Source organism: Phocoena phocoena, chromosome 8 (assembly GCF_963924675.1).
Source record: "Phocoena phocoena chromosome 8, mPhoPho1.1, whole genome shotgun sequence".
NCBI lineage: Eukaryota > Metazoa > Chordata > Mammalia > Artiodactyla > Phocoenidae > Phocoena > Phocoena phocoena.
The window spans coordinates 72,701,043-72,712,599 of record NC_089226.1 but is presented as its reverse complement, the minus strand read 5'-3'; the positions used below and the strand labels follow the sequence as shown (position 1 = coordinate 72,712,599).

The window sequence follows — 11,557 nt, the reverse complement described above, 5'->3', positions numbered from 1 at the left end:
TTGGGTAGCAGTAGAGGACACTGGGTAACTAGGAGTCACCAAAGGTGCTGGGCACCTGTGCACAGGGGAGTGCATCAAGGTCAAGTTTGGACAGTGGCAAATACTACCCAACCCCCATCCTCTTGATCTACATCCTCACCCACACACGTGACCAGCAAGTGAGACAAGCTCCAACCAGCAGTGTCAACAGAGCCAGGGAGCCAGCCTGGCGCCAAGATGCACCGGCCAGGACTGTGACCCAGGCTGTGAGGACATCCAGGGCCCCTGGCGCCATGCCCCACACCCCCACCTCTGCAAGACAGGCACGTGCCACACAGGCAGACAAGCAGAGCAGCCAATGGCCCTTGGGTATTTTTTATTTTTTTTCACACAAGCAATAGGATGGAGTTGTCCCATCCTTGTTCCCCTTGCATTGAATGTGCCTCGGGTCTTATGACCCTAGAGTGTCACTGGAGCCCCCTCCTCTCACTCCCAGTGCAGAAGGGGCAAGGAGGAAAGACCTGAGAGTGGGTATGTGGGGGGCGTCCCAGCTCTCTGAGCCAGGCTCAGCAACCCCTCAGCAGCTCCCTGAGTCCCTCTCCCTAAAAGACTTTGACACACAGCAGGTCAGAGACAGCTGGCAGAGTAAAATATAGATAGGCTGGGAGACAGACTACACACAAAACACTCACATACAGACGCACACACAGGCTGGCCCCTTCCTTTGGCGTGGTTCACCCTAGCCCTGGGGATAGGGTCTGAGAGTGGTGGTGTGGGGCCTGAGTTCTGGGACGGCCTTTGAGAGATGGGACCAACTTGAACCCTTGGTACCCCAAACTCCCAGGCTAAAGTAGTCCCCAGTCTTGCCTACCTGGATAGACACCCCTTCACCTTCCCACCCAACACTTAGAGATTAAGATTGTTCAAGTAACAAGGATAGATGTGGGAAAGGGAGACTCCACCCCATCCCATCTTCCCAACTAGCGGCCTGTGAAAGGGGCTTCAAGCCCTGAACGTGGGTCATCTCAGCACAGACTCCTCCCCTCCTCCCTCAACTCTGTGCAAATCAGAAAGACTGGAAGTGGGTGAGTTAGACTCTTCCACCTAGTAGAAGTAGGGGAGGTTGAGAGGATGAGCACCATGGCCCTCCAGAGGGGCTCTGACAGTCTGGATGGGGTACAGGTGGGGAGATATCTTCTTCTGGCTCCAGCAAGGAGCATCAGGCTGGCTCTTTTTAGTTCTCAGCATTGTCCTGGACCACTAGCTTTGCTAGAAAGATCCTTTTGCTGCTTATCCCCTCAAACTTGTGCATTTCACAGATGGTACCTGCTGCCCCAGGCTGGTACTTCAGCCATCCTGATCCAGCTCTTGCAGGTTCCCAGGTTCTGGACCCCAGCGCCAGGAGAAGAGAGGAAGGGTGACGAGAACCTGGCCCCTCATTTGGCCTTGCTCAGTCTGTAGTCTTCCACTGGCTCCCGGCTCTCGACAGCTGACAGGGCAATGAGCATCTGGGCGGCGTAGTAGGTGGACATGATGAGGGCCCGCGAGTAGGGCACAGGAAAGCAGAACTTGTTGAGGGCGATGGTCAGGTCTGAGACGATAAAGAGCAGTGCACCGCTGCCCGCCGCCAGCTCAGTCCAGCGCCAGGCAGTCCCAACCAGCTGTAGCCCTGCCACAGCTCGCCAGCCCATGAAGCTGATAAGGGCCATATAGACCCCCACCAGGTAGGTGAAGGCACCTGTGAGGCATGGGTAGAGGAGGGCATAGCACAGGCCCGACAGTACTGCCATCACCAGACCTGTCCGAAGAGCCAGTGGCCGCATGCCAAAGGCCGAGGCATAGAACATGTGGGTCACAGCAAACATCAGCAGACCTAAAAGTGAGAGGGGATGATGGGATGTTGAAGGCAAGCTCAGGTGAATAATGAGTGACGGGAGGCGGGGGTAGGAGTAGAGTGCTTGGGATAACCCAGGAGCTTTCTTCTGAGAGTAACAGGGGTGGGAAGAAATCCATGAAGGCAAAGATACCCTCCCCGACTCTCCTGTGGCACTCCAGAACCGATCACCATATCACCGGCAGGGTCATCCTCCGACAGGGAACCCAACAGTCTTTGGCCACAGAACCCCTCAAATTCCCCATATTCTTGTTTTAAAAAAAACCTCCCTTTCCCAAATCCTTGGCCCCCCAGGGTCCTCTAGCCCCCAACCCCAGGATTCCACCCAGGTAGCTACTGTGATGACTGACCGTGCACAAAGTAGCCCTGGTCCTGCCAGATGAGGAAGGCATCACCTAGAGCAGAGAAGATGAGCCCCACAAAGATGCGGGTGGCACTGGGGTGGGCCAGCAGGAATCCCAGGCCGTGGGCCAGAAGGAAGAGCCAGAGGCAGAAGATGGGCAGGCACTTGACGAGGGCGCTGACCCACGACGGGCTGGACGAGGGCAGCCAGAGCACAAAATACACACAAGTGGCTTTGAAGAAGGGCACTAGCTTGGGTCCCTCACTCTTCACCTGGAGGACATAGGACAAGGGCAGCACTCAGAGCGTGGGAGCTCAGAAGCCCAAAGCGGGGCTCAGAGCCAGCACCCTCAGCCCAGGCATCCACCCCAAAGACAGGCCCACAGCCCAAGCAGAGAGGATTGACACACAGAATCCCAGTTTGGCCTCTGCCCCAAGCAGCCAGCAGAATGTGAACAAGCCCATCATTACCCTGAGGCTTAATTGATTAGGAAGAGAAAGGGCTCCCCTGTCTCTGCTAGTTGCATCCATTCTTGGCCCCCCGGGCAGGACCAGAATAGTCACTCACTGCGCAGAAAACAGACTTGGCAATAGTGTCCCGTCCTGCAGTCCAATGCTTCTCCCTTCCCGCCCCCTCCCTCTCCTTCCCCAAAGCCCCTTTGGCCTCTGTCTGCCAGCATCAGCCCCCAGCTGTCTGGAATAAAGTGGAGTCAGCAGGAAATCACAGAGACGCCACAACTGGCCAACTCGTGATCCTCAGCAGTAGGGCCAGGACACAGGCCCAGCGACACCAGGTGAGTGCCAGGAATGTGTGAGGGTGGGCACCGTCAACCATCTCAGCCCCCACAGGCTCTCTCCCTGGCCAGTCTGCAAACTCAGCCTCCACTCCAGCTGCCCCAGCCTCAAGGTACCATCAAGGGCAAGGAGAGGAGACAGGGATGCTGCCTAGATAAATGCACCCATGAGTTAGGAGCAAGAAAACTGTCCCTGAAATACCAGCAATCTCAGGAATTGGGGGGTTGGAGAGGGTGTCAGTCAGCCTCATTTCCCAGAGAATAACAGCAACTCAAGGCCCATCAGAAAGAGGGTTAGGAAGGGGAAGGAGAGGTTCTCTTCCCAGCTTTTGATCAGAAGCCAGCAGTCAGGCTGGGAGGAGATGAGGAACTGAGAGGGGGAAGTTAGAGCAGCTGACTTGGTCTCAGCCGGATTAGGGGGGAGGGCAGCTAAAGAAAGGTTGTGTCCAAGGCCATGCAGGCACCAGGGGGCTGCTGCAGATATTCTGAATCTGTGATCCCCTGAAGCTCCTTTTCTTGGGCCTCTGGTACTGGGGCTCTGAGAGTGATTCAGAGCAGCTGAGGTTTCCGGTATACTCATGCTCTGCCCAAAGTGACAGGCCTCTGGCTGGGTGAACCGCCTAGCCCAGAGCTCTGGGTACACACTCAGACTCTCAGACCTTCAGTCCCTGGTTACCTGGGACTGAACAGGCTGTGATGAAGGAGGTTGGGAAGAGGCAGATGGTGGGTCCAGGGTCTAAGGCTGCCCTGGCTCTGCCAGGGGTGAGAGCAGTGAGAAGAGATGACTAAGTTCCTTCCTATGGAGATTCCCCCATGCAGGCTGGTCAGGGCAGGGACATGGGCAGAGGAGGGGACGGCTTATCTTCACAGTCCCCAGATCTCCCCAGCCTCCACCTGCCAGCCCTTGGAAGCATCTACTCCACACCCCTCCCCCAGCCCCATGTTTCCTAGAAGGAGGAAACAGCAGTAGCAGCTGGGGAGGTGTTGATAGTCACAGAGAACCCAGCACTAGAAGGAGGAGGGGGGCGGGGGAGAGACAAAGGTTCAGGTGAGAAAGTCTGAACAAGGGGTGTCAATAGAGAACGACCTCTTTTCCTCCAGCGCGTTATCAAACTCAGAGGCGTGCCCTGCACCGCCCCAGACTTCTCTATAAGATGAGGAAAGGGAGGAAACAAATTTGGAACAGGATTCCCAGGAGGTCCCAGTCACCTTCCTGCTCTCCCCCGCCCTCTCCCACGCCTCGCTCTGGTCTGCCCACGCAGAAGCCTGCGGTCCGCTACCGTCCCCTTCCTCTCCCAGGCAGCGACCCAGCCGACCCGCGCCAGACACACAGCGATCAACAAAGTCACGCTTCCGAGTCACGTGCCCACTGTTTTCCTCCCTCCCTCCGACCGGCGGGGGGCGCGCGGAGGAAGGGTGCAGAGGTTTGGGATGCGGCGGACCGTGACAGCGCCGACTCCCGCCTGGGGACGCGGGCCGCCGCGGGATCCCTGCCCTTCCTCAGCCCCCGGCTGCTTGGCCTCCCGCAGCCCAGTCCCCAGGCCGGTGGGCTGTGGCCGCGCCGGACACTGGCTCGCTCGCTCACACACTCACCACAGTGACCGGGGACACCATGGCGGAGGCGGCGGCCGCAGCAGCTGGCACCCGGCTCCAGGCTGCAGCTGCCAGGACGCGCCCGCAGCCAGGTGAAGAGGCGACGACGTAACAAAGCCCCAGTGATGGACAACACCTCCCGCGCGCCGGGCGCTGAGGGTTCTGTCTGCGATCCCCACGACGTCACTGCAGACACGGCCAATGAGCAGGCTGGAGTCGGCTGCGGGGGTGGGGGGCGGGAGGAGTGAGGGTGGCTGGTGCTGCGGGCTAGACCCCGCCCACCACCCACCCACACTCCCACACCCTCACAGCCACACACCCGGCCGCTACTGCCCAGAGTAGAGAGGCTTGCCTATCCCTGGTGGCTGGAGGCGGGGCCCTGCAGGTCCCGCCCGTCTGGGAATCAGTGCCAAGGCATCCTGGAAAGTAACCGTGACCGCAGGCCCTGGGTGACGACGGAGATTGGCCGAGAGACAAACACATTCTTGCTCTGGTCACACGGCTACACACATTTTTCTCATAACCCGGGGATAAAAGGCAAAGACAGGTTCCCTTCAGCCTTTAAACATGCACTCCGCACGGACAGTTACAATTAGACCCACAGCCTTCACTGTGTACAAACCCACATTCAAATGGACCCACGATGGTCAGCAGACGTACAACTTTCAACATGAAAAGAGACATGTAGCAGCCCATAGACCCATACATATGCACAAACACACACAGGATCACAATTACTCTTAGGCATCAAACAAGCACATGGACACAAAACGAACAACCACAGATGGACACACATCCTTCAAGGGAAAAAGAGACACATATATAGGCATGCAGCATCCTATAGACCCACGATAAACCCACTCAATTGCCTTTAGGCACACACTTCTCACAACTCAGAGACAGCTGTAACACACACAAGAACACACCAGGAATGATAGACAGGCAGACCCGAGCATACTCCAGGACCCAAAGGAGTGTGAACTAACTCCACCAAAAATGCAACTTCAGCAGATTAATGTTGATGTCACACAGACTAAGAGTACACAGGCACATTTGGAACCAAGCATGTTCAGAATCATGGGAATTACATGAGAGAAATGGTAGGCAGTCCAATAGACTGGGACTTCGTCCCAGGTTTGCCACTTCCATGCTTCCCCTCTCTGGCCTTGATTTCTTCATATATAAGATGAGTGGATGTTTTCCAAGGTTCCTCCCAAGCCCAACATGTGTAGGATTGGAAAGGGCAAGGGCTGCTGCTTTCAGGGAATTTAAGTCTAGAGGGGTCTTCCTGGAGATGGAGATTTCAGATACATCTTAAAGGATGGCCCGGTGGCCTTTGATCTGCCATAGGAGGGAAGTAGCTGTGTGTCAGGCTTTGGGAATTGGGGTGGAGTAACCAGCCCTACTTAGTTCTAATCAGCAGCCATAAAGGAATTTTAGCACCATGATGGCACTGAGACCCTAGTGCTGGACCCCTCCTTGTGCTGGCTGGGGAGAAGCCCGCAGACTGAGATCCCCTGTGAGGCCCTCCCACAATGGGCCTCTTCTTTTTTCTTTTGGACCCTGCCTACTTTCCCTAAAGCCTGTGTTGTCCACCTGACACCCTCTCAGAAGAGGGAGCAGCCCTCTTCTAGTGACAGAATTGAAAAACAGAGATTCAGAGCCAGGAGCAATAAGGGTGAGAGCCAAGGCTTGGGACTGAGGCTCACCCCCAGCCTTCCCTCATCCCCTCCAGGCTCTTCCTACACAGAGTCCCAGTGGCCAAGGTTGAACTATGCGTGTTCTACTGTGGGGAGATTCACCTTACCAGAATGGGAGACTAGAATTGCTGCCCCAAGTGCTTTGTCACACACACACACACACACACACACACACACACTCCTACAAAGTGTGCTGCCTGGAAAGAACACTGGATTAAAAGTTAAAATACTGTACCTAGTACTAGTCCTTCCTCCTCTGTGACTTACTAGCTATATATAACTGCGCACATCACTCCATTTTCGGAGCCTCAGTTTTTTCATCAGTAAAATGGAGGAATTGGGCAAGAAGATATGTGCAAATGTGTCCGTTTTCTAGCCAAACCCTTTAATGTCACCTAAGAGATACTTCTCAGACAGTGGCCAAGTTCAGGCTTAGCTCAGGGAACTAAGATCCCACAGGCCGCGTGGTACAGCCAAAAGAAAAAAATATACGTAGGTTCTGTCCTCACAGAGTTCAGTTCAGGCAGGCAAGTAAACAGTAATTATGGAGTGTGGCAATTGAAATAATTGAGGCATGAAGATATGTCTCCTGTGACATCAAAAAGATGTCAGAATCATTCAGCATGCCTGGAGGAGCTGAGAAAGCTGGGGCTAAATCTACAAAGATGAGTTCCTCTTCACTGAGTAGACACTAATGAAAATGATGTTCTAGGCGCCAACTAAAAATTGTCACTTGCCTTCTGCCTCTACAAAGTCACTAGCCACTGCAGTCACTGACCTTCAACACACCGTGAAAGGAGGTCAGGGTGGAGATCAGGAATGAGGCCCTCTGTGCTCTGGGAAAAACTGGCAGAACAGGCCTTCAGATAGTTAGATATTTTCAGAAGATTTTATGAGCCCAATTTCTTGCATCCCTCATATCTAGAAAAGCACTAGAATCATTAACAGAGACATCTGCTCCTTGTGACTAGCAACAACTTTCTCGTGACTCGCAGACACCCTCTGCCCAAACGTGTGCTTGAATCCACGTATGTCCCTTCACTAAAATCATATATAATACTGACCCCCCCCAATATCTTCGGAGCAGTTCCTCAGAGCTATCTGAGACGCTGTCTCCCAGGCTATATTCCTCATTTTCCCCACATATAACTCAGCTCACAACTCTCACATTGTGCATTTTTTTTCAGTCAGCATAGGCCGGAGGGAATTGCGTATGTACATAGAAGCACAAGAGACACACTGAATACAGGGAAATGCCTGTAGTACTGGAGTGAGCTGGGGGGTGAAAAAGGTGAACCTGGAGACGTAAGAATGTGCCAGGTCAGAAAGGATCTGAATGTTCTGCTAGGGAGTTTGGACTTAACATAGTAGATGACTGGAAGCCAGTTGCCTTCTGTTCCTTAAAAAAAAAAAAAGCAGTTTCTCTGATTGTTTTCAGTTCTTACACACCAGACACATGGAGGATACACAGAAATGGTGACCAACCATCATTCTGGGCTTGCCTTGCTTCCTCTTGTGGGGCTTTTTCTCACCAGTAGCCTGCTTCCTCTGACCGCTGTGATTTTGCCCTGGGATATATTCTGCTCACTTGGTTTGCCCCACTTGGCATCGTAATCCGTTGTTTACCTGATTCCTGACCTGCTGCTGAATCTCAGCTAATTTCTACATGTCTGTTCCAGATCCCCAGAACACTTCTAACCAGCCCTCAGGGCCACACCACCCCATCCCATCCCTGCCCCACTTGGAGATCTGGGGAGGAAAATCAGACAATGGTGAATAAATACTAAGGAGGGTGTGACAAGTTTAGATGTTCTGATAGCAATGCAGGGGGAGTGAGTTGGTGAGTCATTAGAAGTGAGCTGAATGTGTGTGCCAAGTGGAGGCGTTTGGGAGGAGCTGGATACACATCTGGAGCTCAGGACCAAGGTGAAGAGAGGGTATAGATTTGGAAGCCGTAGCCATTCTGAAGGCTATATGGATGCAGTTATCCAGGGAGGTCTTGAGGGAGTAGAGAAGAGGGACCAGACCAAGCCCTGGGGGTCATGACATTTAAGGGTAAAGAAGGAGAACTGGGAAACAGGTAAACAGATATGTCAAGGATATTTCTGACACCTCCCGTCCACTCACAGAGGAAGTGACAGACACACCCAGAGAAGCATATGCTTACACAAATGATCTATGGTATTTGCCTCCTTCCAGAACAGGTGACAGATGGTGGTTCTGCTTTCTTATTGTAGTAGGTCAGAAGCTTTGAGGGCACAGGACAATGCCACATCTGCACTCCTGACTGTGTGCTCCAACAGCTTATGGTCTGCTTTGAGGGTCCGTTCTCCCGAGCCCTGCCCAGGGCATTCCTGCAGGTCTCTCCTGCTCTCTCTGCTTACAGTAGTCCACTTAGGGGACCAAATCCCAGCGTAATCCATCTTCTGAAGACATTGGTTCCAGAATGCCTCTGTCCTGCTGGACCCCTCCTGGGCCAGGCAGGTGAGCCCTAGGGGAGCTGATGTAGCCTGGGATGCAGGGTCTGCTCCTGGAGCCTTTAGGAAAAGGACAAAGATTTTAACAAAACTCTCCAGACCCTCCATTAGGGCTAATTCTTTAAAATTAATTTATTTATTTTTGGCTGTGTTGGGTCTTCGTTTCTGTGCGAGGGCTTTCTCTAGTTGCGGTGAGCGGGGGCCACTCTTCATCGCGGTGCGCGGGCCTCTCACTGTCACGGCCTCTCTTGTTGCGGAGCACAGGCTCCAGACGCGCAGGCTCAGGAGTTGTGGCGCACAGGCCTAGTTGCTCCATGGCACGTGGGATCTTCCCAGACCAGGGCTCGAACCCGTGTCCCCTGCATTGGCAGGCAGATTCTCAACCACTGCGCCACCAGGCAAGCCCCAAGGGCTAAATTTTAATGCTGTCTTGAGATAATTTGTGGGTCAGTGTCCCTAAGGACATTCTGGGCTCTTTGTTTGGCTTCTGGGCTTGGGGCCGACACACATGGGTTCTTACTCCTCTTTCCTTTCCTTTGTTTACTGACAGGGGCATCATTAGACCTTAGACACAAGTGGATTTCTCTAACTGTAATACTGCCAAATCAAGGGTCTCCTAATGGAGTTCAATAACAGGGATGCCTCAGGAGGGATTCATAATTTTGGTGGGGTGTATGGGATTAGATGACCTCCAACACCCAAGATTCTAGACTTCCAAACTCTGTGAAGTCCAGGTGTTTTAGTTAGTCCTTGTATTGGGGTCATCCAAGTTCAGCTGTCTCACCAACAACCTCAGTCTCCCCCCTCCCCACCTCCCCCCAGACCCTGAGCTCTCTGGGTTGTGCATTTGGGTGGCTCCTTCCTCAGTGTTGGGAAGTTAGTATGAGGAAGTAGAAACAATAAAAGAGAAGAGTCTGGGGGTTGAGCAGGAGGATGGTTTTTGAGAAACAAACAAATATAAAAACACCTAGAAGATCTCACTCATCAAGCCCCAGGACCCTGAATGAGTAATTCTCTCCTCAATATCAGCTCCTTAAGGACCAGTCTTAGGATAACAGGCCAGAGCAGATCCTCCTATTTCTTCCTCTCAAAGACCCCATCTTCCCAGACAGATGAACTCCCCTGACCAGATTCTTCCTCTAGTTACCTCACTCAGATATAAGCATTCATTCATGTAACTGGTATTTATTAACCACTTACAGTAGGCCAGGCTGGATCTGGACCACAGACATGAACAAAACAGACCTTCCCTGTCCTTGTGGAGCTCATGGTCCAGCAGGAGAGGCTGATACAATGACCACAGCCTCAGCTTCCCACCTCCACCCCACCCCTCTGTCCTCAGATCTCCAAGACCAGAAAATTAGGCAGGGACATCGAGGGCTGGCTGGGCCTGCCCGGTCCTGGCTGGACCTTCCAAAAGCTTCCTCTTAACTGGAAGGGAAGTGGAGCAAAGCCAGTGAGGCTGCAGCACCCTGTGCAGGGGTTGGGAGAGTTATTTGTGTTACCTCAGCCCTCTCCAAACACTTTCCTATTCCAGCACCGCTTCCTGGCTCCCATCCAGAGAAGAGTGGGCTTTGGAAACACGTTATATACATGTATTACAATAGGATTTAAAAAAAAATTTTTATTGGAGTATAGTTGCTTTACAATGTTGTGTTAGTTCCTACTGTACAGCAAGGTGAATCAGCTATATGTATATATATATCTCCTCTTTTTTGGATTTCCTTCCCGTTTAGGTCACCACAAAGCATTGAGTAGGGTTCCCTGTGCTATACAGTAGATTCTCATTAGTTATCTATTTTATACATAATATATTAATTGTGTATATATGTCAATCCCAATCTCCCAATTCATCCCACCCCCACTTCCCCCTTGGTACCCATGTCTGTGTCTCTATTTCTCCTTTGTATTACAATGAGATTTAAGCTGCAAATTAAAACAGTTGGAATTGTGACCATACTCCTCTCCTGGCTCCTGCCCTGGCCAGGCTCAGAGGTGGGGGTCAGAGGAGGGGAAGGCAGCAGTCAAGTGGAGATGCTGAGCAGTTCCCCCATCCCTACACACACACACACACACACCGCTCTGCAACAAGTGTCCTAAATCACTGTGGTACAGGGAAGTGTTACAAGCCATCTTCACTTGCTGCAGCGAGAGCCAAGGAAACAGGCTCAGGAGATAGAAGGGGGATTGCATTTAAATCAGCAGTAACCACATTTGTGGATTTCCAGAACTAGTCTACTTAAAATATATATGTATATGTGTGTGTATATATATATATATATATATATATATATATATATATATATATTAGACATCAAGCTAGAGTTGCCTATTTTTTTTAACATCTTCACTGGAGTATAATTGCTTTACAATGGTGTGTTAGTTTCTGCTTTATAACAAAGTGAATCAGTTATACATATACATATGTCCCATATCTCTTCCCTCTTGCGTCTCCCTCCCTCCCGAGTTGCCTATTTTTTATTGTGTGAAGTAAATGTTACTGAATACAAGTTTGTGTGCCTGACACACAGTGAGGCCAAGCAAACCAAAACATCGGAGTTTGGAGCAGAGAAATGTTTATTGCAGGACCAAGCAAGGAGAACGGGTGACTTGTGCTCAAAAACCCTGAACTTTCCAGTGGTTTCAAGGCAGAAGCTTTTTGTTTGTTTTTTGTTTTTGTCTGTGCCACGTGGCATGTGGGATCTTAGTTCCCCAACCAGGGATCGTACCAGCGCCTGCTGCATTGGAAGCGCATAGTCCCAACCACTGGGCCACCAG

At 52.0% G+C, this 11,557-nt stretch overlaps 1 protein-coding gene across 1 annotated transcript; it reads right to left on the bottom strand.

Annotated features, from left to right (window-relative positions):
* Positions 1 to 320: 320 nt before the first annotated feature.
* Positions 321 to 4,760, bottom strand: TMEM86A (transmembrane protein 86A). The gene is made up of 3 exons (XM_065882700.1): positions 4,603 to 4,760; positions 2,224 to 2,488; positions 321 to 1,852 (listed from the first exon to the last, which is right to left on the bottom strand). The coding sequence occupies exons 1-3, from the start codon at positions 4,621 to 4,623 to the stop codon at positions 1,416 to 1,418; spliced, it is 723 nt and encodes a 240-aa protein (XP_065738772.1). The 5' UTR covers positions 4,624 to 4,760; the 3' UTR covers positions 321 to 1,415.
* Between the last annotated feature and the right edge of the window lie 6,797 nt (positions 4,761 to 11,557).

Excerpts from the sequence above, each read along its gene's own strand:
- TMEM86A (XM_065882700.1), bottom strand. The coding sequence starts at position 4,623 with ATGGTGTCCCCGGTCACTGTG. Across the intron at positions 2,489-4,602 it reads TGGTGTCCCCGGTCACTGTG|GTGAAGAGTGAGGGACCCAA; the intron begins GTGAGTGTGTGA and ends TATGTCCTCCAG. Across the intron at positions 1,853-2,223 it reads CCAGGGCTACTTTGTGCACG|GTCTGCTGATGTTTGCTGTG; the intron begins GTCAGTCATCAC and ends TCTCACTTTTAG.